The sequence below is a fragment of the Crocodylus porosus genome, unplaced genomic scaffold, assembly GCF_001723895.1.
Source record: "Crocodylus porosus isolate Cpor-Errol unplaced genomic scaffold, CroPor_comp1, whole genome shotgun sequence".
NCBI lineage: Eukaryota > Metazoa > Chordata > Crocodylia > Crocodylidae > Crocodylus > Crocodylus porosus.
Window position 1 is genome coordinate 59535133 of NW_017728918.1, and position 24258 is coordinate 59559390.

General features: G+C 40.7%; 1 protein-coding gene across 4 annotated transcripts in view; it reads right to left on the minus strand.

Moving 5' to 3' along the window:
* Positions 1 to 479: 479 nt before the first annotated feature.
* COL12A1 (collagen type XII alpha 1 chain) overlaps positions 480 to 24258 on the minus strand; it is a 132015-nt gene continuing 108236 nt past the window's right edge. For 2 of the 4 annotated variants that reach the window (XM_019537644.1, XM_019537647.1), the window contains 10 exons: positions 23820 to 23873; positions 21466 to 21519; positions 20293 to 20346; positions 19291 to 19362; positions 8464 to 8499; positions 8290 to 8356; positions 6318 to 6506; positions 5125 to 5193; positions 3856 to 4026; positions 480 to 1537 (listed from right to left, as the gene is read on the minus strand). In XM_019537644.1, the coding sequence (XP_019393189.1) occupies positions 1356 to 1537; positions 3856 to 4026; positions 5125 to 5193; positions 6318 to 6506; positions 8290 to 8356; positions 8464 to 8499; positions 19291 to 19362; positions 20293 to 20346; positions 21466 to 21519; positions 23820 to 23873 (948 nt within the window). In that variant the 3' untranslated portion in view covers positions 480 to 1355. Of the gene's footprint in view, positions 1538 to 1715; positions 3482 to 3855; positions 4027 to 5124; positions 5194 to 6317; positions 6507 to 8289; positions 8357 to 8463; positions 8500 to 19290; positions 19363 to 20292; positions 20347 to 21465; positions 21520 to 23819; positions 23874 to 24258 lie in introns of those variants that run through there. The other 2 variants (XM_019537646.1, XM_019537645.1) reach the window with 2 other exon arrangements.

A 24258-nucleotide genomic window follows, 5' to 3' on the forward strand; every position in this document is an offset into this window, starting at 1 on the left:
ACTGGCCCCAGCATAAGCCCGTGTTGGGGGATCCCTGCATCTCAGTGGAGAGGTTCCCTGAACCTGGGCAAGAGGTGCAAAGCACTCTGGGATGTTGGAGGACTGTGAGTTAACTTGAGTCAGGAGGAGATCTGAGACAGATGTTCAATAAACCAATTTAACCTAAATCAGTTCAATCTAATACTACATCCATCCAGGTCTATCGTAAACCCATTTTGCCATTCTGAAACTGGTTTATGTGCATTGAACTTCTGTTCTGTTACAGGTTTAAAACAGTTTCTGATCACTTAAGTTAGTTCATGTATAATGTCTGTCCCTAGTCTATAAACTACACACAGATTCAAAGTAATTTGTTGAATCTGTAACATCGGGACTTAATGATGAAAATGTAAATATGGATCTGCTTATGTAATTGCCACATCTGAATCTAGCACTCCAGAAATCCAAAGACAGAACACCATTTTTAAGAAACAATCATACATTATTAATTTTCAGTAGTTTTATTGAAAAATGCCTCTTTCATTTCAGAAATAAATAATATAAGGCAGTGAAATTCACAATTTGCAGTTAAAATATAAAAGCAGCAATTCTATGTCCATAGTCTTGCAAACAATTTCAAACTGCTTTTGATAACTAAGAAACATTGTAGTCTGAAAAAAATCCATACTAAATATACAACACAAACATGCAATTCCATCTCTGCAGGATTGACTGCAATTTGGCTTAAATGTTAATGTGTCTACAAGGAGATTTAAGGCATTATAAAACTGTATCCAGTTGATACACTGTTTTCAGCTACATTACTTAAGGTTTGCGGTTGTTAATTAATTAATTAGGAGATGTATAAGAGCAGTATATGCCCTGTAAGGTGTAAGTAAGGATAGAACAAATTGGCAATGATGTAAAAGAGGAGGAATTTTTTTTTAACCTGACAGTGCAGGCTTGTGATGCGACTGAACTGCAAACAGGCACTTGAAAAATAAGGACGCAGCAGAGCTAACGCAGATCCTCTCTAAAAAATCTGCAGCAGCTCTGTGGGTATATTTTTTCATGTTTGAGTTTTGTCTTTAAAGAAATGCTGCATTGTGATAACTGAAAGCACACAGTTAAGCTTTAGGCAGTTACTGTAAGCAAAGGTATTTTACAAGCAAGAATAAACTGTATAGTTACACACGTTGCTATTCCTACATAAGCATGATACTCCTACAGGATGTGAGTGCATTACCGATTTAAAAATACTGGGGAGGAGTATTTGAGAATATATGATAATACCCACTCTGTAGGTATCTGCGTATGCAAGTATAGCAAAAACAAAAAAACAATCAAAATAAACCCATAACAAGGCAAAAAATCTTCTACGGTTTTGTTTTTGCTTTTCTTGATAATGATCTTTTCCAGCGCATGTGATCAGGGTATCCTGGTGAACGCATTTCAACTCCATAGTCCGCATATTCAGCATCTCTCCTTTCTGACTCCATTGGCACTATGAAGGGTTCACTTTCAGGTTGATAGGGTCCACTTTCGGGCACGTATGGCTCTGGTTGAAAATAGTTGTCCGATTGAACATTATAGTTATAGCATGTCTTTGAATCCACAAGTATAATGAAAGTTAGTCTACATATTGTTAGCCCAATTTTAATTTCATATAATAAATATATAAATTAATAATCACTGGCTTCTTTTTCCAGTTTTCATCATTACTTTTATGGGGGCCATAAAATACTCATTTAAAAAATAGTTAGTTAGTTTGAACTGCCTTGTATGATTTTAACTTTTTTTTAGAGGAAAGAACTTTGCAAAACTAGTCTTAGGATGTTATGCCATGGCCCAAAATAGTGTAAAAAAATTAAATAAAAATACTATTTTACAGGTAATTCCTTACAGCCAAGGAGATTGGATTTGATTTAAAACCAACTGAGTAGTAGAACAAAGTGATTAAATGTTTCATTGGCACATAAATTTTCTCTAAAGATGGGAAAATAAATGTACACGTATCTATCACCACTGGCAATATACAGTACATGTCATTTTCTCGTGCTGTTCCTCGTAACAGACCGAGTTACAGCTGGTGCTGGAGGAACACCAAAAACTACAGCAAAAAAGAAGAAAAATAATTATAAGACTTCAGTATTTATAACTGCAATTACAGACACCAGATACAAAAATGCACATGCCCTGAATCAGACACATTGATAACAAGCAACAGACAGGTAGATTTCAAAGGTGTTATTCTGGCACGCAGCAAGCAGCAACAGGCGTTGATGCAGAAGCTTAATGTAAAATTGTTAACTGATTTTAGTGGACATGATCCCATACAAATCATTTACAAGCCATAATTAGTTTACTATATATACATAAGTCATTTCTCATTTACCAGGTTAAATCTGTCTCCTACAAAGGTGTTACCTTCACTGGTTAGTAGTTTTATAAGCCTCAATCTACACAGAGTCTTCTGAAGTTTGGGGTTTTAAAAGAACTTTTAGTTTTCTACTTTATTACTGAAATGCAACAGGCTTAACGAGTTGACATCAATGTCCTTCATCTCATTCACGAGCATGGTTAGTATAAAGGATCTCCCCATCACATGAAGCCAACATGGTTCAAATAACCATATCCGCAGTGAAATATCCAAACAGACTCAGTTCCTACTAAGCACGTGCGCAAACATCTGAGAAACAGGGTTTTCATGTATTCAAACTGTAAGCAGTACTGGCGACTTAGAAAATGTGTTAGCCGAAACCTGAAACAGGTCAAAGAGGATGTTAGTTTTTTAAAAAGTCAAAATGCTGTGCAAAATATAGTTTCATCCAACTAACAAACAATTGTTAAGTTCAATGCATATATCTATATATGTATACATAGCTATTTACTAGGAAAGATAGCACTGTTGCATAATGGGTACAATTTTCTTTCTCTATCATTAAAATTAGAATCTTGTGCTAAGTCTGAGCAAACACCTTGCTTTTTATCCAACAGCACTAAGCCTGTTTGCATGTGTACACAGTCCCATGTACATGCATAGTACACTTGGGGCAAACCATATCCAATAGTAGTATACATGTACACTAATAGTAAGATGTTACAGTGCACACAAATGAATTATTAACAATACTGTGGTCCTGTAGGATCCCCAATACATAATAGGTTAGTGTTTTCTCATTTTGAAACTGGTGGTCAGTATCACCCACTATTCTGATTACATTGACAGCCATTGTTTTAATCCATTTCACACAACAGAAAACTGACATGTCTGAAGGCTAATTACAGGCTGATTAACTTGGGAGAAATCATAGGCCAGTGAAGTATTTCAGTTGTCTGCACTGTATCATAGAATTTTTTTTTTTCTTTGTGAAAAATGTTGGTTTCAGGTATCAATTTTCTATAAATAATCCTGACATTCCTCAAAAAGAGACACACAAAAATTGCCAACCAGAGCGTTCTTTTTATTTTTCAAGTGAAACATGGAGGATTCAACCTTGTTCTGAAGAAGATTGGGAGGAGGAGGAAAAAAAAAAAGAAGAAAATGGTCATTTAAATCCTAATATCAAAATTAGCATCTATTAACCTTCTATGTACTAAAAATAAATTGTTTGTAAAAGTCAATCACTGCTTGCTCCCAAGAGCTAAACACATTTCAAATTAATACAAGAAAATTTGCATAATAATCTACATAGATGCTCCAACTGTCTGAAGGGCAAAACTGTTTTAACATGAAATGTTGCAACTAAATAGCTGGAGTAACATTTGTTTCTGATTCTGTATGTTCAGACTAATGGGTCTGTTTTGTGTAAAGAAGCTCAGTATAAAATAAATGCTACTTTAAGATAAACGTAGTTCGATTTGTCAATAACTTACCTGGGAATGTCTGACCATTATAAGCAATGCTAGCACACTGGGATGAATCACAATATCCAGGTGGCCCGGCGGGACCTCGAATACCCGCATTCCCTGGACGACCTGGTGGCCCAGGTGGTCCTCGTGAGCCTGTTGAACCTGGTGGGCCAATTCTAGACTCTCCTTGTGGACCTAATTTTAGAATGAAAAGGAAAATAATATATTTTTTTCATAGAGCAGTTTGATAAAGTAGCTGGCACTACTGCTGTCTAGAGTCTAGACTATGCACAAGCCTTTGGTAAGGAAATGTTTATATTTGGTTTCTATATGGATATCAATGAAAGAAACCAAAAAACCAAAAATGTGACTCATCATAAGTTGCTTTCCTATGTGTGGCTAAGTTAAGACCTTATTCACAGAAACTCATTTGGCAAGGTTTGAGCCAAGCTAAAGATATCAATGAATTTGCTGGTTTATTTCCACTCTGTGGAAGATATGAAGATCTCCAGGGAAACTACCACATTAGACAAGCACACTGGATTTCAATTAAAATGTAGGAGTGAATTAATTCTGCTACTCTGCAGCCCTTGGGTAGATGAGGTAATGTTTTCTTTGGAACAGGTTATATTATGGTTAACAGAAATGTAGAACTTCAACCAAGAGAGGTTACAATTTGTAGCAAACTTCTTATGGATCCTGTAATGAAAAAATCATGTTTAACCTAGTAAATTAAAGGCAGAAACAATGAGACACACTACTTCTGCCAAGACATCAGTGAGAAATTGAATGAGACAAAGAGCAAAGTAACAGTGAAAATGTCCTATTTTCTACTGTGATGTGAGATGCTTCATATTTTAAGTATATAAAGGTAATCACACACATAATCCAGCAATGGCACTAGAAATTCCAAGTACTAAATACAAAATTCAAATATAAAAATACAAAAAAGTCCATTTTTGAATGAATAATCTGAAATATTGAGTCAATAAAATTTCCATCATCATTTTCATTAAAAAAAATTGGACAACGAAAAATGAATTTACATAATAAAGTAATCATTTAGCTACATGTTGACACTTTACAAACATCTAGTACTTTTGCAAAACGTTTCATTCAATTCCAATTTTGTGTAAAAACTAAAACCCATGAACCACACTGAGTAACGTATGTTCATTTGCTGTAAGAAGTAATCAAAGAATGTGCTGCCCCAAGAAGAATCTTTTCCCAAACACTTTCTCCTTTTTCTCCTATCATGCAGTAATTTGATTTAATTAAAAATAGAAAATTTACCAGGTGGCCCAGGTAAACCTCGTGGTCCTGGAGATCCAATACCTCTTTCACCTTTCTCTCCTGGCAGTCCTAAATAAATCAAAAGAAAATAAATCCCAGACCCGAAAGAAAGGAAAAAAAACAATGATAGAAAAATGTTTCTTCATGCTCTTTCATTAATGTTTATGATTTTTCAAATTATATATTACTTTAAATTTGGTCAAATCCAGTTTTACCAATAACTCTTACTTTGGATTTGGGAAAATAATTAAAGTGAAATACTTTAAGAAAGCAAATATCCCCATCTAAAAGACAAGAATATTAAATGTAGGGTACAGAGGAAATGTAGAAAGAGGCCATCTTAAGACATAGAAAAATCTTTGAAGCACCCACAACTTGCCAGAAGTTTCTTACACTAAATTAGAGATGTGCATGAAAGTGTCCAACTTGGCATCTCTCTATTTAAAAATACACCTTAAATATCTTTAGCCAGAGCTGTATTGAAACAGCATTCATAAATATTCTAGAATAGTTGAATTCAAATAAATGATTTTCCTTACTTCTCTTTTTCCTTTTAAGTGGCAAAGTAAAATTTATATTAGAAAAAAACACCATCACTTCTACATTCTGAAATGTACAGAACAAGCCAGAAAAACTGAGCACCAAAATTACTAGTACAACCTAACCACTTTACGCTCTAGTAGTGATGCACAGGAGCCATAAATCAGGCCTACCCAGCCACTTAAATTGTGGTTGCAACTATTTCATGTTGTCATAGTAGTGTAAAACACCTGGAATGTACATGTTCATCCAATGCTGTATTTCCCATATACAGTTAAAAAAAAGATAATTTCTGTATTGGCAAAGCACTGCATTCTTGCCAATGAATAATGTTTTCTTTCAACAGAATGCCTATTCTAAGAAGAATTATGGCACTCAAAGTAGCCTGTCAAGATGTAGCTGACTAATACCAGAAACAGCTTTGAGAAGAGAACATTCTCTGGACTGAGATATCCTGATAAAGCTGATATATTTTCTTGAGATAGTGACTGAGACTCCACAGTGACTGGTGCTCCATAAATACCACGCAGAGAGGCGCACCATCAGTGCAAGCCTATGTAATTTCAGGCCTTGTCTTCTAATGTAGAATAGACACTCAGCAGCTCTGGAATATGCTTATTGCAAAATACACATGTTCTTTGGCCACTACCCACCTCTATCACCAGCTGGTCCCTGCATCCCAGGTGGTCCTGGGAACCCTGGTCTACCTCCAGTTCCAGGTTCACCTCTTGCTCCGGCAGGTCCTGATGGACCTGGAGGTCCTGGGGGTCCAGGCTGGTTGCGGTTTGAGTAGTAGTCATTCGGAATTTGATTAAGCATCTGATTGAACCGGCTCATTTGGCCTTTAAAGAAAAGAAACTGTTTCAATAAAAACATGTGAAAATCTCCTATTGGAGCAGGAAGAAAAAAAAAATATTTTCATTAAACTTCCCCCCTCTGTCTCACCCCGCACACTCACACACAAATAATTAGTAGTAAACTAGAATGGATGTACAGAGCAAGATGAAGGCAAGATAAGATTACCCAGAAGGAAAGGGGGAATTCTGGAAAAAGAGTATTAAATAAAAATCCTTAACCACTGGAGGTGGTGATGACTGGAAACTGAATATTACTTTACTGTTTTGTTGGGTTTTTTTGGCAAAACCATGGATAAGAGCTGTCTCGTAGCCTGAAGAATGGCACAACTCAGTTCCATTGCAATCTGTCATTCATATCACATTTCTGGACACCCTCCATTCAGAGAGCAGATGGAGGGTCAGGGAACAGAGGATGAAATTACGGTCTTTTCAGAAGTCCAGTACAAGGTCTACACTTCAGTATCAATAAAAGTGTGAGGATGTACAGCTTTGTGCTTGCTCTCTGCAGAAGGGCGAGTTCTATTCACAGAGAATATTAGCAGCAAGTTGTTCTGAAGGAAAACCCCATCTAATCCTTCCAGACACAGTACAGTCATGCTGTGGAAGGGGTTGATATGATCTGAAGAGCCTAGGGGGTGCAACAGCATGGTCACACCCCACCCCCAGCCCTTCATTATGCCACAGGTAAGCTCTTGCCACTAGGGTGCAATTGGAGCCCCTGCTTTTGTGTGGCTCTGGAGCTCCGGCAGTGAGCACTGAAGTTGATGCTGCTGATCTACTCTTTCCCCCTGCTGCTGAATTCAGTAGGAAGGGAGGAAGAGAATGGCAAACAGCAGCAGCATTCTCCCCTGGACTCTGAAGGTAGGGGGAAAAAATAGGGCAGGGGGAAGGAGGGGTTCCAACCAGAGCTTGCTTCGATCAGCTGGTGAGCTCAGAGCTCACTGACCATATGGAGCTTTGGAAGGGACCTGCACTGACTGGGCTATGCATGCAAGCACACTGCACATGTGGCACAGCCAAGGTGGGAGCTGCACCGTCCTGCCTTGTTCCTGGATCTGCTACTGAAAGAGCCTGTGCAAGAGGACACTCCTACAGAATGCAGAGCCGCCCTCCTTTGACAGCCCCTCGCACAACAGAAGAGAATCCGCCTCTGTCTGAATCCTCCAGTGGTCACTCCTGCACAGGCGTAGAGGAACTACATCAACTGTTGATTAAAAGTAAAAACTAAATACATTAAAAGACTCTTTTGAAGGTCTGAACTTTGGGACTTGATCCAGAGCTGTCAGATTTTAACTTGTATTACACAGTTTATGCTGTGTACATCACTTATCCAATTACACTTACCAATATCCTTCACTCCCAACTCCCATAATATAGCTATTTTTACATCTTCTGTTGTTCCAAGAGGAGATGTCATTTATGACAAAACATAGTGGTTTAATGGACAAAGTTAAAATGCAAATGCCCGAAAGAAAAGAAAACATTTTCTTTGTGACACATGCACAACTGGAACATAGGTTTCCAAAGGTGAGAATTTAGACTCTGAATTACTTAGTCTTTCAGAATTAGACCCAGTTTTGTGTTGTGTTTTCTTTGTTTCAAATTAGTGGCACAGAAAGACAGTAATAACCTTGCACAGGCTTCTGTTATGCTCTGCAGGCACAGTCCTTTCATCTCAGATTTAAACCACCCTTTTCTCTTTTAATAAATGAACTATTAAATTAGTCATATGGAAAATAGAAAGAGAAAAAAATAAAACATTGTTTACCATTTATCAATTGTTCACAGACTTGTCTTGCAACTGCTCGCATCATGTTTTGAGAAGCAATGTCTCCCTTAAATGATTAAAACCAAGCATTTTATTAGTACAACATCTGTGTTTTTAAAGAGCCAGAGTATAATACTTAAATAAGAGTGAAAATAATTTTAAGATAGTACTCACTCTGTCTCCTTTTTCTCCTTTTGTCCCCGGTGATCCCTATAACAAATTTAAGTTTGTCGTTATTTTATGCATAAGGGTACAACAGAATGTTGTATAGGAACATAGAAAACAAAAGGGGATGAAAAAAAAGAAAAGGCTATGAGACAAAAAAGAAACAGAGCTCCAGCAAAAATGCTTGGAAATCACAGTCTGGTGCTTTGTACGTGGGTTACACAAAGAGATGGACAAAGAAGCCCATCCACAGCCTCTTTATAGTGCAATGTGCACCTGTAATTCTGCTGGACCTGCAGCTTTTCCATCTGAAAATCAAAGTTAGACATTTAAACAGAAGTATCTTAATCTACAATTATTTGCATATACAAAATGACAACCCAAAATAGAATCACTGCCCCCCACCTCAAAAAGGGGGAAACCCTAACAAAAGTTTTCCAGTACTCCAAGTAAATTATGACCATTGCTGTTTCCCTTCCCTTCCCTTCCTGAAATGATACACTATTTCTAGCACTGTTGTTTAGCAGAAGATTTGTCATCAAGCAACCATAGAAAAGTACACCTGGAAGGGACCTCAGGCGGTCATCAAGCCCAGGAGGTCATTAAGCTCAACTTCTGGCTCAAGGCATCATCATCCAAACAAGTGAACTGTTTGTATAACCTACTCTTAAATACTTCCTTTGATGTAGATTCCAGAACCTAAGTAACATTTTTAACATTTTAAAAATTTGTCAAGATCATTTTGAATCCTAATTTTGTCCTCTAAAGTGCCTGCTACCCTATCCAAGTTGGTGTCATCCACAAATTTACTAAGTATGCACTCAGTTCTACCCTCCAAGTCACAAATGAAGATATTGAACAGCACTGGACCCATGACAAACCTGTGGGGAACCCTACTCAATACCCCTTCACAATTAGCTATCAAGCCATTGATGTTTCTCTCCTTGAACATGAGTATCTAACCAATTATACGTCCACCTCACAGCAGTTCTATCCCAGCTATATTTCCTTAGCTTATTGTGAGAATGGAATGGGAGACAGAATCAAAAGCCTTTTGAGTTATATCATATGCCGTGTTCCTTCCCAGTCACCTTGTCATAGAATGCAATCAGAATGATAAGCATGACTTGTTCTAGACAAAACCATTATGATTGTTCCTGATGACCTTGTTAGCCTCTAGATGCTTAGACATACATTCCTTGATTGTGGTATTTTCTAGTGTCTTTCCAAATATCCAAGTTTGATCAGTCTATAATTCTGTAGGTTCTCCTTTTCCCCCTTCTTAATAAGTCTTATCACTATTGAATGGGTACTGAGATTATTATATTCTTTCTAGCTTCAGTTTGAGTTGCCACAATAATTAATTTCATTTGCCAAGAACTGTATTTCTGTCTCTGGCAGCATTTTCCCATTGGATTGTGCATGTATACATAGTGCTAATGATTTTATTTGGTCTGGGAATTTCTTTACTTTTTTTTTTACAGTACTATATAAGAAGCCAAGCAGAACTGATATTTTTTGAAAGAGTGTCTGAGTTGTCACAATAGCTTAAGGTATATTATGAAGATATTTTTAAAAACACTGTTCTGGAGATATACACACATAATCCATTCTGCAAATAAAATTTTGTGTGTGCATCTCCCACACAATGTTTTGAGAGTTTAGCCTTATGTTTGCATTCCATTGATATTTAATAGAAGAGTCAAAACCAGAGCATGACCGATTTTCCTAGGAAAACATAATTATGACACTTAGCATGAGATAGTTTCAGAATACACAACAGTGATCTCAAAAAAAGTGTTTCTAGCTGGTTTTGGTCCATGTGTCATTGTTTTGGCCACAGGCAAAATGCAGATGCCATTTTCAAATAAACTAAGAATCAGATACATGGTCATTAATGTCAGCCATTAGATCATTCTTTGAACAAACAAGAACCTGTTTAAAGCTTTTTCTAAATTTCTACACCACAAATCAAAAAAGAAAAAACCCAACACTTTGCCTGACCTGCATTTAGTTCAAACACAGCTCTAGAGATGCAATTTATTCCTAACGATAACATGCCCCAGATAAAACAGTCCATATATCAGCGTAGTTTTCATAAAAGCACTCAGCATTTTGCCTAACTATGCCCTCACTAAAACCCATAGTTGTTTTACCAGTGGGAAACAGAGAAGCCAGCACTGAGCGATGTTAAATGACCCACAGCTACTGTTCCAGTAGCAAATGGCAAATTTTGTGAAAATGTGCCAAAAAGGGGAGTAGGCTGGTCAAAATAGGGATTAACATGAAATCAAACAGATGCTTTCTTGTAGCCTAAAAAGAATTTGGATCTTCTATGAGTTTGCAAAGATGAAAGACTAGTTCCATAGTCCACTGCCTCATCTAGTTCCAATCATAAGTATAATTACATCCTAAGGAAAAGTGCCTTTGACAATTTAGTATTTCTTTAAACAGTCTTGTTTATCGCCATTCAAAAAAGCAAATACTGAGTGCGAGCAGTAGCTGCTTTTCATACCATTCTTATGGTACCCACAAAAAACTTATGTAGTACACGATGACAAATCATTCCATTGAGGTCAAAGTGAAGCTGGATACAATTTGAATGCAGTAGCAGTCTTTCAGAAACTTCCACTGAGGCCATGAGGGCTGAACTAAATGAATGACTACTCTGAAACAGCTCTGGTGAAACTGGAGCAGATCACACCAATAATTTATAAATTGATAACTGCTTACTAATATACATGCAATACACATGGCAAACAAACAGGCTACCACTTCTTGTTTCATTCTTTCCTTGCCTTCCCCTCCTTTCTCCTGTCTTAAAATGCAAGGTGCTTCTGGCAGGGGATATCTTTCTATTTTTCATTTGTACAGTATGCAGCACAATGAAATCAAGGTCCACAACTGAGATGCCTGAGTGCTTTGGTAATACCAATAAATAATAAGTTAACATGTAACACTATCACTTAACTGTCAAACCCCAATATTCAGAATTCAAAGCAAATATCAGCACACAGAAAAAAAAGTTTCATTCCTAAGTCTGCTAGCAGTATAAAATGAGCCATAATGAACTTCTATTTTTCTCTCTTGAATCCACTAAACAATGATTATAACATATAGAATACAAACAGCTAGTTAAATAATTGCTAACAAATTATAAATTTGATGAATTTAGCTTCTCTTTCTCTTTGATTTGTCAGAATGTTGTCATTTTCTGAAAATGGAGCCATTTGAAATGATTTAATGACTACATTTCTGTAAATATATTTTTTATTATGTTACTTGTTTGTAATTTGTTGTGAGATGTCCACTAGGGGTGTATGAAATGAGCCCTATTCGATTCAGATTTGGCCGAAATCGGGGACAGTGATTCGATTCATTGGTTCATTGAAAGCTTTGCACAGCTCTAATGTCCACGTTCCAATCAAAATGGCATAAAAATTGTAAACACAGATACAGTCTGTGTATCCATTCACCAAATAAATAAGTCAGATGTTGGGTACATATAAAGCAGTTTCAAAATGGCCAAAACAGGTTTGAGATGAACCTGGTTGAACATAGTAGTGGACCATTGTAATGGGTTTGTGTGCATCTATCTTCTTTTTCTCTCAGCATTGCGAACCCCCTCCCTCCCCTTCCCCCCTCCTCCCACCCCTGTGCTTAGTTGGTTAACATTGTATCTCCTGTAACCTAGTTGCGTTCCCCTCCTCACCCCCATCCCTCTAATGTTAGTCCCTCACTCAGGCGATATGTATTCCCCTACTGGCTTTGTCATCTTTTTTGGATTCACAATCCTAAACATCTACTAACAAAAGTCAATCAGACTTAACTGATTTGGCTCAAATTGGTTTATGCAATGTCTGTCCCAGACCGCTTCCTGGTTTAAGATAAACCAGACTCTCCCAGCATCCTGGCATGCCCACTCCTCTTCTCTCTAGCCAAGCAGGGACCAGCCCAAGCAGAGACACTGGCCGGCATGGCCCTGTTAAGGCAAAGTGGGCAGGGAGGGGGTTAATTCTTCTCTTCTTCCCCTCTTCCTCCACCACAGCCAGGGTCAGCCTCTTTTCCAAGGAGCAGAAGGGAGGGGGCTGCAGTGGTGGCCCCTGGAGCTGGCAGACCTCAACCTTAGGAAAGGGACAGACGGAACAATTCGCTGCCCCCTTCACCTTAATGGGGCCATGCTGGGTGGGTTGCCCCACAAAGTGGGGAGTGGGGCTCTGTTCCATGCTGGAGGGACTCTTCCCCCTCCCCTTCCTTCCAGGGTGGGGAGGGGGAATCCGTGAGGCACTGGATAGGGACTTTTCCTCCTCCTCCCCTTTCTCACGGCCACCGCTGTGGGGCTGGGCGGGGGTGGGGGGCAGCTCCATGAGATGCTGCCTGGTCCCAGAGTGGGGGCGGTGTGCAGGGGGAGGCTCTGTTCCATTCTGGGGGGAACTCTTCCCCCTCCTTCTCTTCTCCCCAGAGGGGCAGCAGGACCATGGAGCTCAGCTGGGCAGGGTGTGAGTGTGTGGAGTGTGAGGGAGAATAAGGGGTATAGAGACTCTCTCACACTCCTCCCATGACGTGCAGCCTCCACTACATGGCAGAAGCAGCAGGCAGAGAGGTCAGGGCATTCATGCCCAGTGCAAGCGTGGCTTCAGCCAGTACTGCATTGGAGAAGGGAGCAGAGCCTGCCTTATATCCCTGTGGCTCTGCTCCCTGAGCCTGAACCTGCAGCTCCAGCCCTGCACTGGAAACAGCTCTTTCCCCCACTCCCCACTGTGCAGGTCCTGGCACTGGGCTGGGGGTGGAGGGAGCCCCACCCCCTGCTTCCCCACAGAGTCCAGCATGGGGCTTCCCTGTGTGAGTGCGGAGCTGCAGGTGTGGCACAGAGCCCAGGCATAGAGGAAGCCAGCGCCGTGCTGGGGGTGAAGAGCGCAGCCCCGCACAGCCTGCCTGGCTGCTTCTATCCCTACAGCTGCACACTGCACCTGGAGCTCTGCATTCACAGAAGGGAAGCCCTGCACTGGACTCTGTGGGGAAGCAAGGGGTGGGACTCCCTCCACTCCTGGTAGAGTGCAGGACCTGCACAGCAGGGAGTTGGGGAGGCAGCTGGTTCCAGTGTGGGGCTTCCCCTACTGCAGGCTCAGGTTCAGGGAGCAGTCACAGGGATAAGGCAGGCTCCGCTCCTTCCCCCTGCACAGCAATGGCCTGAGCCGTGCCTGTGCCCAGCATGAGCATCCCGACCTCCTCGCCTGCTGCTGCTGCCTGGCAGCAGGGGCTGCACTCCATGGGGGGAGTGTGTGGGGGTCACTACACCCACACCCTCCCTCACACCCCACACACCCACACCCTGCCCAGCTGAGCTCTGTGCTACCACTGCCCCTCTGGGGAGAGGAAGAGTTCCCCCCAGCATGGAACAGAGCCTCCTGCTGCCCTTGGGGGGAAGAGTGGAGGGAGCTGGGCAGCACCCCCACTGCAAGGGGGGAGGAGGAGGGAGAAGAGCCCCCTCCCAGCCTCATGGGGGAGAGAGGGTGGAGGGGGAAGAGTTCCCCTCTGGAGCCAAGCTGCCCTGTATGCCCAGAATCCTCCCAGCTATTCCTGGCCACGCCCTCCCCTCCCCCGACTCAGCTCAGCTTCCTTGTGGAAGGGAGGGCTGCTCTAGCTTCCCTGGGCTTCTGGCTTGAGCCACTACAGGCATGTGCTGAACGTCTATCCACTTGCAAACCAGTTCACTCTCTGCAGGTTAGACTAGCCTGCAAGGACTGAATCAATTCAGGCTCAGGCTTTTTGAATGTCTGTCCCTAGCCCCAGTGTCCACATACCAAGCTATTTGTGGGAATATTTTGTTGCAGTCTAATGCTGTCCAGTTAAAAAATTAAAAAGTTATTGTGACTAATTTCAGCCAAAGTCACATTAGTCAGGTGAGAAGTGTTTTTAAAGGAGCAGTTTGCATCAACAGTTTCTAACAACAATTTCCCATGCACTATGCTATAGAGCTGCTCTAATACTGAAGGCAGAATATTCCTCATTTTTTTCTGGACAGGATATGTTCTCACAGTTAATAATATCAAAGTCTTTAACTTCTAAAATGCAATGGCTTTCTTTTGCCCTTCATATTGGACTCAAGAATTAGAAGCGTAGTAAACTTTCAAAAGCTGACTAAATACAAATGCACAACCATTTTCCATCTGTTATCATGCAAAGAAAATTAATTGATCTTACATTGTAAACAGCAAATGTATGGAATTATGGTTAATTCATTTTAATACTAGACATAGAATTTCCTAAAAGAGTCAGTTTCCCATTAAGATTTTAGGGAACTTTCATTTCAACAAATCAATTGCATAAGCAATTACTGAATGGTGTACTGTTCATTTGCATTTTCCTCTTTCTTAGCTACATTCTGTTTAAATTTCACTGTTTTTTAGTACAGAAAAATGCACCCTTTAGCCAGCATTTTGAGAGTCAGTGGCTGCTGCTGACATTCTAGTTTGTTGACATCCTGTGATAGAGGAGTCATTTGGGGTCAGTGGGAGGAAATGGTAATTTTTGTTCAATGTGGGATTTTTCTGAGCAGTTGGGGAGGAGGCTGGAATTGTGGCAAAATTCTGCATCTGAGAAAGAATAAACAAGGGAAAAAGCACTATTTTTACTTTACAAAACAATGGCCCATACTGTTCTCAACAGAAGAAGTCCCCTCAAATATATGCTGCCTTGACAGTACTATATTTAGTAAGACTCAAGACAAGGATCCCCCCATGGACAGGGACAAAATAGGGAATTATGCCAAAAAAAAAAAAAATTTCTATCAGCTACATTTACTTCTGAACAAAATTCTCTGAACCCTTTTTTAAAAGAGTTCACTGGAACAGTCACAGTCTCTTGATATATCCTTCCAAGAGACTGAGTTTACACAATTCATAAATGACTTGTACTTTGGAGCATAGGGCTGGAAGGGACCTTCTAGATCAGTGGTTTTCAACCTTTTTTCATTTGCAGACCCCTAAAAAATTTCAAATGGAGGTGTGAACTCCTTTGGAAATTTCAGTGAAGGTCTGGACCCATACTTTTGATTGATCATAGTCATCTTTTGTGGACCCCTTAGACATAGTCTGTGGGCTCCCACAAGTCTACAGACCACAGGTTCAAAACCACTGTTCTAGATCATTGTGTCCAGTTCCCTGGTATTGCAGGCAACAACATTATATAATCCCTTTCCACAAATCAATCAAATGGAAGTACCGTATTTTTCAGACCATAAGACGCACTTTTTTCCCCCCAAAAGTGGGGGGAAAACGAGGGTGCGTCTTATGGTCTGAAGGTGTGTGTCCCGGGGAGACGGGGCGGAGCTTGCCCGCGGAGGTGGCGGAGCCCGAGCGGGACATCCGCCGCTTGTTTACACCGGAAGCCAGCGCCCGTGCCGGTGGCCGGGAGCCGGCAATAAAAATGGCCGGCCACCGGCACACATAGTCTCTCCTGCCATAAAAACTGGGTGCGTCTTATGGCCAGGTGCGTCTTATGGTCCGAAAAATACGGTATGTCCCAGAGCCTCACTGCTCTAGTGGTTAGGAACCGCCTCCTAATTTCTGGTCCATTTTTTCCATGGCCATTTAATACATATTTGTTCTTCTGCCAACACTGTCCATTTACTTAAATAATTCTTTTCCCTAGTGTTTACCCTCTTCATGTATTTATATAGAGCAATAATATCCCCTTCTCAGTCTTTTTATCTTTTTTTTTTGCTAAATTGTTAATTGAATTTGTGTTGATTGGAAAATTTCACTTTTGACATTCTGTTAACAAACACTTGGTAAAGAAAAGCAAGTGGGGATTGAAAAAGGATTGAATGAGACATGCCGTAAAGTCTTTTTATCTTTCTTTTTTTTTCCTGCTAAAGTAAACAAGCCAAGCTCTTTTAATTTCTTAGGGTGTTTATAGACATGCTTGGAGAAATGGAGGGTGGGGAAGAGGGGAGTGCTTTAATTAGCGAGCTGCACTAATTAAAAGTGTCCAGGCATCATATGTATCAGCATCCCTCAGCTGAAAAAATGGCAGTGGAACTTAAGCTCAATTGACAAGCTTTAGTTCAAAGCACCCTGCTGCCATTTTTCAGGACAGGGACACTGATACACATGACGCTGGAGGCTTCTGGGGCACGTTAATGTCCGTGTTCCCAAAGACTCAATGAATCGAATCTGCTCCAATGTGCTGGATTTATGGCATGTCGGGGGAGCCCTTCTGCATGTATGTGAGTGCCCTTAATGTATGATGGCAGTCCTTGCTTCTTAAGAAATAACAGATCCATCAGAGCATACTTTTTTCCCTTCTCATTCAATCCTTTTTCAATCCCCACTTGCTTTTCTTTACCAGGTGTTTGTTAACAGAATGTCAAAAGTGAAATTTTCCAATCAACACAAATTCAATTAACAGCTTGAGTTAAAGTGCAGCAAGATATAAAATCTTTTACAACCATGCTGTTAAGGAAGTAGTGTGATCACTTCAGTTGATTCTATTTGTGGTTTAACACCTCAGCAAAGAACATCAAAAATACATGTACTGGCTAAATCAGGGGTGTGGCCAAACATGCAACCCTGTGGTCTACAGTCACTGGCAATTGTTCAGGAACCCAAGGGCTACACATAGTAGGCAAATAGCACTAATAGTTAAGCATAAGAATATTTTTGGCAGAGCATCATAATATTTGTTTGAACTTGTATCTTTTTTTTTTTTTTTTTTGCTAAGGACCTGCCACTCTCATTCATCAGGCATAGCACCTCACCTAATACACTGCTCAACATCCGGAAAAATGTCAGGACCTACTTCTATGTGAACAGGGGATTGCTCTTAAGATTCACCAGTAGCAACACTGGCGTGATCATTTTTCTCCTGGACCCACTGTTATAAACAGAGCAGGAGGCCTGTACTAGGTTTCAGAACTCTGTGGGCTACATTTGACCCTGGAGCTGTGCTTTTGGCACTTTTAATGTACAACACAAATAACAGTTCTCAACCCTGTCTACCATGAGTCTGACAAAACATCTGTGCAAAGTGCAAGCCAGACTTCCTGCTGGGACCTCATTTAAAAACATTAGAAGCAGTAAATGTGATGTTGGGCAGTATCACATTACAAGAAAGTGGGATAATTGAAGCAAATTATATTTTTAAGTGGCACATACCCTAGGATTATCCTTTACAAGTACTTAGAACAACTTGGATTCGTATAGCTAGATAGTCAGTTAGATTAACGTGATTCCTATAAGCATGAGAAACAGACATGTGAGTTAAGGCGGAGAACTGTTACTTTCCTTTACGTGCATGCACAAGAGCAAGAATGTGGCTTTTTTGGATCTGGCCTCTAAGGGTATAAACAGATGTTGTGTTCAGAGCAGAATCAGTGCCCAGCACAACCAATCCACTTTATTGGCAACTATGTCAACAGATATCAACTGAAGCTGTTGTCCTGAAGGCTTATGTCCCTGCCACGCTCGTAGCTTCAAGGGCCCAATCCTGCACTTGGACAACAGCTGCGGGTACTATACCCCAACCTGGAGCATGTGTCTGCACATGGCAGAACCTAGGTCAAGGCACAGCAGTGAGACACATGCCCTGGAAATTTTCCTGCAGGAGAATTCCAGGATATGCAATAAGCAAGCAGATGTCCTTTGCTATAAGGCATCACAAACTTGGACCACTTTTGGCTGCAGCAACATTTTTGGGCACTTGAAGCATGCAAGGGTCCAGGACATCTATTTTCTCACAACTTGTGCCATCATAAAAAAAATTATGGCAACACAAAGGCAACATCTGTTTGCAACCTAAGGGTGGGGGAATGGTTAGCACCAACTTCAGAACCAAAATCAATAAAGCCTGGCACTTTAAAGCACAGAGACAAACTAAGGATTTTTCATATCCCCAAAGAGTTTGGTGGAGAAGACAGAACTGCTTCCATTTTACAGAAGATGGAAGCTAAAGGAATTTCCTGAAACTACACAACAGCAGAGTCAGGATTAGAATGTGTGGCTCCCATGCCCCTGCCTGCAGGCTGTGGTGCCTAAGAGCTAGATATATAAGGCAGTGCAACCTGGAAAAAGGTGCAGCCTGGAGGAAAGGGGCCAGAGCCCTCTGTTTGCTCTGTATACATACATACTTTGTACATGTAAAATAAATAAATATATATATATACACACACACACACACACTCATATATATATATAAAATTATGACAGAACATGACAGAGGGCTCTGGCCCCCTTCCATGCTGGCTTGCACAAGGAAATGCTTTTCAAGGATGTCACAATTCTTGCACTGGCATGTGCCTTCTCAGCAATGACATTCTTTTTCAGACAGAATGTCTCCTGGGGCAATGCACCTTCTGTCCTCTCCCTTCCAATGTGGGCTCTGGTTGTGAACAGAACCCACGGTCCTTAAGTAATTTTAAAATCACGTTGTTAAAACCCAAACATTTTCAAACAACCATAATCATATGGCATTATCAAAGATTTTCCACCTTCAACAGCATACCACTTTTTACTATAAAAAACACTTTCCAGTAATTCTGCTGACCTAGCTCTTGATGTTTACGCAGTGTAGAAATATCTGTCTTGGCACGTACAGTCTGCACTCTTTTTAGTGGAAACCAGTAACCACAATTTCCAGCCACAGCTATTAAAACTGAACAAAAAGATGTACTGAAAAAGCAAAATTGTCTGAAATAAGGATTGTGGTCTTAGCTCAGCTTCAATATATTAACCACTGTAACTGGCACAACTGACACTAATATTCTAAAGCTGGGATAAGTCTCATGTTTATCAACAGTCTGAGTGTATTGATGCTTCCAAGGTATCATTATCTTACTGGTGATCCGCGATCTCCTGGTTTCCCTGGTTTTCCACTTGGACCAGCTACTCCTGGAACGCCTGGGTTACCCTAAAATAAAAAACAAAAGGAATGCTAGAAAGAACATGCTAGTCTGGGTGTAACTGGCTGACTGTAGTTCAGAAGTCTGCCATATCTTTAAGTGACAAGCAACATCTAAGGGAAAATTACTTATATCTTTACTTTTTTTGTCATATATAATTCAGTTTTACAAACTAAACTGCCTTTCAGAAAAATAATTCATCTGTACTAAAGATCTTGTTTTTTTTACATAAGGCCAGATTTCAAAAGATTTTAGGTATTTAAAGATGCAAAGAATGGCCTATAGGGATGTTGAAAAGTTCCCACATGCCTTAGGACTCATTTTCATGAGTGTCTTCTGCATGAAGGTCAGATAGTCCAGCCCTATAACTTTGTGTGACAGTTCTGCACTTGGCACAAAAAAATTATGTCAATGGGACAACAAAATTCAATCTAGTGATTTTAGATAAATGTGAACAAATCAAAGACTTATACAGTATCCAACCTAGTTACAAATATATTCTGATATGCAGCAAAATTAACCATTTAAAAATAGCCAGGACTACTCCAGTATTCTCTTTACTGATTTTTCTTAATTTCTTTGTGTAATCGCAGGACCTGTTTCTCTCTCTTCTTTATAATCCAGCAGCAACTAAGGAATATGTACTTTAGAGTTTCAGTGGATCTGATCACAATACGCAAAGTTCATAATTAATTTTTGCTAAAGCATAGCCAGGTGACCCTTTCTGCTCTTATTTACACTTGCAGAAGTCAAGAGTTTCAAACTAGTATGAAACTGCTACTAAGCAGAATCAAAGCCTAGTAGTATCAGTACACACAGTTTGATGCTGCTAGCAGTTATCCACTTCGCAAGAGTTTCAATGGCAAATTTCCCTCAAATAGAGGCTTCAAAGGATCTGTTTCCATTTCACAGCATAATAGATACAAGATTATACTTACTGCTGGTCCTGGTGGGCCTCTGGGTCCTGTGGGACCATCTTTTCCTGTGAAACCCTATTAAAATAATTAAAATAATTACTGATTAATATGGACAGGTCTAGGATTATATCTATTTACCTTTACAACCATGGAGCTACATATAACTATAATCTTCATAAGAATACCAGTGTGCTGAAACACATCTCAAAACCACTAATGTAACGTGTCAGTTACAAGCAAATTGTGCTGCTATTAATGCCCATTAAATATCCCTGTGGAACAACAGTTTCCCCCCATATTAAAAGAGCCTCAGGAGCTCTGACACTTTGAGTCTAGAGTACCTTCTTTCCAATGGCGGCCAAAATAGGACTAGAAATCCACTGTCCCCTTCCCAGAGGTGGAATCACAGGTTTGACCTAGCCTAACTGAGGAGATGAGTCATGACACATGAAGAAGAGAGGGGCCTATTCAGCCAACAATTTCCCCTAATGCCCCACATGGCAGTGTAAGCATGAGGGCCCTATATTACTAAATGGAGAAAACACAACAACTCGGTCAGTGAATAGAGGCAGGATCTATTATCCTATTTTTCCCTACCACAACAGGGATGTTCTTGTCCCTCAAATGAGTCACCTTTTCTTTTATCAGAACACTGGTCAGCACAATCTATTCCTCTCTGTGAAGCCACTGAGTTCTCACTTCAAAAAAATTTTGTTAGAAATGAGATCTTTGCCCCTTGGCTGCTATCACAAATCAAAAGGCAATGGGAAAGTGTAAGCAGACCCTTTTGACATATGGAGAAAATCCACAAGAGTGTTTTACCTAGAGAATAGAGAATAAGCTTCTCAAATAATAACAGAAGCAGTTGCTTAATGCAATCAAGAAATGCCATCTAAACTGAGGTCAAGCATCGAGAGGCAAGTCCTGCCTTAATGGCGGAATTGGTACAGGCAGATTCTGAAGGAGTATGCCTGCCCCTTGGCTATGCCCAACTCAGTTGTGGAGAGGAGTGGCATGACTGAATAGAAGGAAGAACATCAAAAGAGCAGGCATTCACAGATCCCAGTAAGTGGATTCTTCTCCAATTTTCTCTGGGAATGTGGGAATCACAGAGGCTAGTTAGTGAACCGGAGTAACCTCAGCAGAAAAGGGAGGTTTCCTGGGCCACAGCACTATAAACTGAAGAAACCTTACCCTTTCACCTGGAGGTCCCATTGGGCCAGGTGGACCAGGTAAACCCGGGGTTCCCTATGGGGAGAAAAAAGAAGCAGATTCATACAAGCCAGAACAGATACCTCTGATGTGCTAAACACTCCTCTACAATGGATTATTCCTGTACAATGGAATATGTTACAGCGTCCAAATTAGTCTGATACTGTGTTTTGACCATACAAATAAAACACATAAATAAACTTTTGCCAAAGGTCAGCTACATTTTAATCATACAAAGCAAAATGCTTTACCCTTATTCTCTGGTCTACTGTATTTTTTCTATTTTAAAAAGATTTAAAAGGTACCATAAACCATAAAACAGAACTATTTTTATAGCCTTCTGAAACATGGCTTACAGATGTTAGCCACTCAGTAAACACTTGGTATAGAACTCTGCTTATGAGACAGTCTTCTCTCAAAAGGGTGGCTCTGATGAAGCACGAGTTACAACTTCCTTTTGTTACCCTTTTTTTACATTTACACTATTCTTTTCCTCTCCTGTTTTTTAATGATCTGCTGCCACATCTTGCACAATTCAGACTGTCTCTTTTATTGAAGCTTATGTGTCAAAAAACAAGTACTGAAGTTAATCACAGAGGGCGCCTATACACATGCTCCAATGCATTCTAATTTGAACATATTGAAGCAGACTCGATTAATTGAGTCTGCGCCACATTCTAATTAGAACACTCCCGTGTCGCTGCGGCATCATGTGCATAAGCCCCTGCAAGTTTAAAAATGTCCACTGGGGCACTTAAACCATCTAATGGCTATTTAAAAATGCACAGGGACCTAATACACATGGTGCTGCAACATTTTAATTAGAGCAACTCTCCAGTAACCGCTCTAATTAAAACGCTTTCTCCCTCTTCCCCCATCAAGCATCAGAATGCCTGATGAGAACTAGGAGCACTCACCATCTCCAAAAGGTGCTCAGTGCCTTGCAGAGTCAGAACCAAAATTACAGAAATTAGAGATGGAAAAACCCTTCATGCCATCTGCTCTATTCCTCCCCTGCCCACTCCTTTCAGTCCTGGGTAATTTCCTACCAGACATTTTATACCTCCTGAATATGTATTCTTCCTAGTCATGATCAATGGAACAGGTAAAGAAAATGAGATCCCCAGGCACCCAGTTTACTGACCTCTGTTTTATATAGAGGTGCACCAATACATATTGGTCTCATATTGGTTCAGCACTGGTCTCATATTGGTTCAGCACCAATATAAGGAAAATTGAGAGTATCAGCAATCACCCCAACAGCATGGAGACCAGCAATGCGGGGGGGGGGGGAAGTCTATTATGGGGGAAGGGGTAGAGAGAGAGAAGGGGCAAGGGGGGGAAGGAAGGAACATGAGGGAGGGGATTGAGGCCCCCATGATGAGGGAAGGAGTGGGGCTGAGGCTGGGGCTAGGGCTGGGGCTGGTGCAGGAGCTGACCAGCCAGGGCGGGGCAGAGCAGGGCATGGGATGGAGCCATAAGCAGTTCATCTGAGGGTTACCGGGTGGGCACAGCTCCCACTGCTGCATACACCCCAGGAGGGCATGGGGGCATGTACCCCGAGATTTGCATGTGGGGCAAGGGTGGGCTGCCACTGCAGGCTGAGGCCAGAGGCAGTGGCAGGCTCTTCCTGGTGGGGATGTTGCCCCAGACTGTACTCAGGGTAAGCAGCAGTGATGCTGGGATGGGGTCTACTGGGGGGCTACAGAGAATTGTGGGGTGGCTGCTCCAACCCCAGCCTCAGCCCTGCTCCCTCCCTCACTGTGGGGACCTTAATCTGCCCACCACCTCCCATTCCTCCTGGCCACCCCTTCTCCCACCACAGACTTACCAGCCCAACGCTAGTCTCCAAGCTGTCAGGCTGCATATTGGTAATTGGATTGGTATCAGCGGATATGGCTCATTAAAAATCAGCCATTGGTATCGCCCCAAAGTATCTATATTGGTGCACCCCTAGTTTCATACACAGGGCACCATTTACGTCACTGCATGGGAAGATTAAGGACCATGAATGGACAGTACAAATATTGTGCACTGTTGTCAAGATAAATTATAGTTTCAAAATATTCACTGCACCAATAAACCTAAACAACTGAAAACAAGATGTATTTAATATCTTTTCCAAACCATGGAGCATGGGAATAAGTGCATACTTCCAAATCCCTTAAATGGTTTAATATTCCCTAGATTTCAAATTGCCATATGCAAACCTAATACATTTCCTAAGCAGCATATAAGGAACATTAGCTTCCATTACTGTAAGCTGCAACGGTATGAAGAGACCCTATACATTGCTGTAGGTTTAAAAGAGTATCGCATTATAAAAATTAACTTACCGATCGGCCTGGTAACCCTGGCTGTCCAGCATCACCTTTCATCCCTGGGCGACCCTATAGTCATTATAAACAGTACTTACAGTCTAAATTACAGTAGCAAAGTGTCTGACATAAATGAATATTCCATATTTCTTACAAGAAGACTAAATGAATGAATATTTAAATCACAATATATTACATATTACATAAGTGATATGACCAAGTATCTGTTCGTAGGAGATTGCATTACTACAAGAAAAATAATCACTCTCAGCCAGAATTTATGCATTTTCAAAATGCATGAATTCCAGTTGACATTTTACTAACAAGGTTTATAGAAATACCTGTAAATTAATATCATAGCTGTCAACCAGGGCCACAAAACTAAATCAACAACCCTTTTACTATTACAGTTTAATACCCCAATCTTAACAAAACAAAATCTATCTGGCCCTGCATG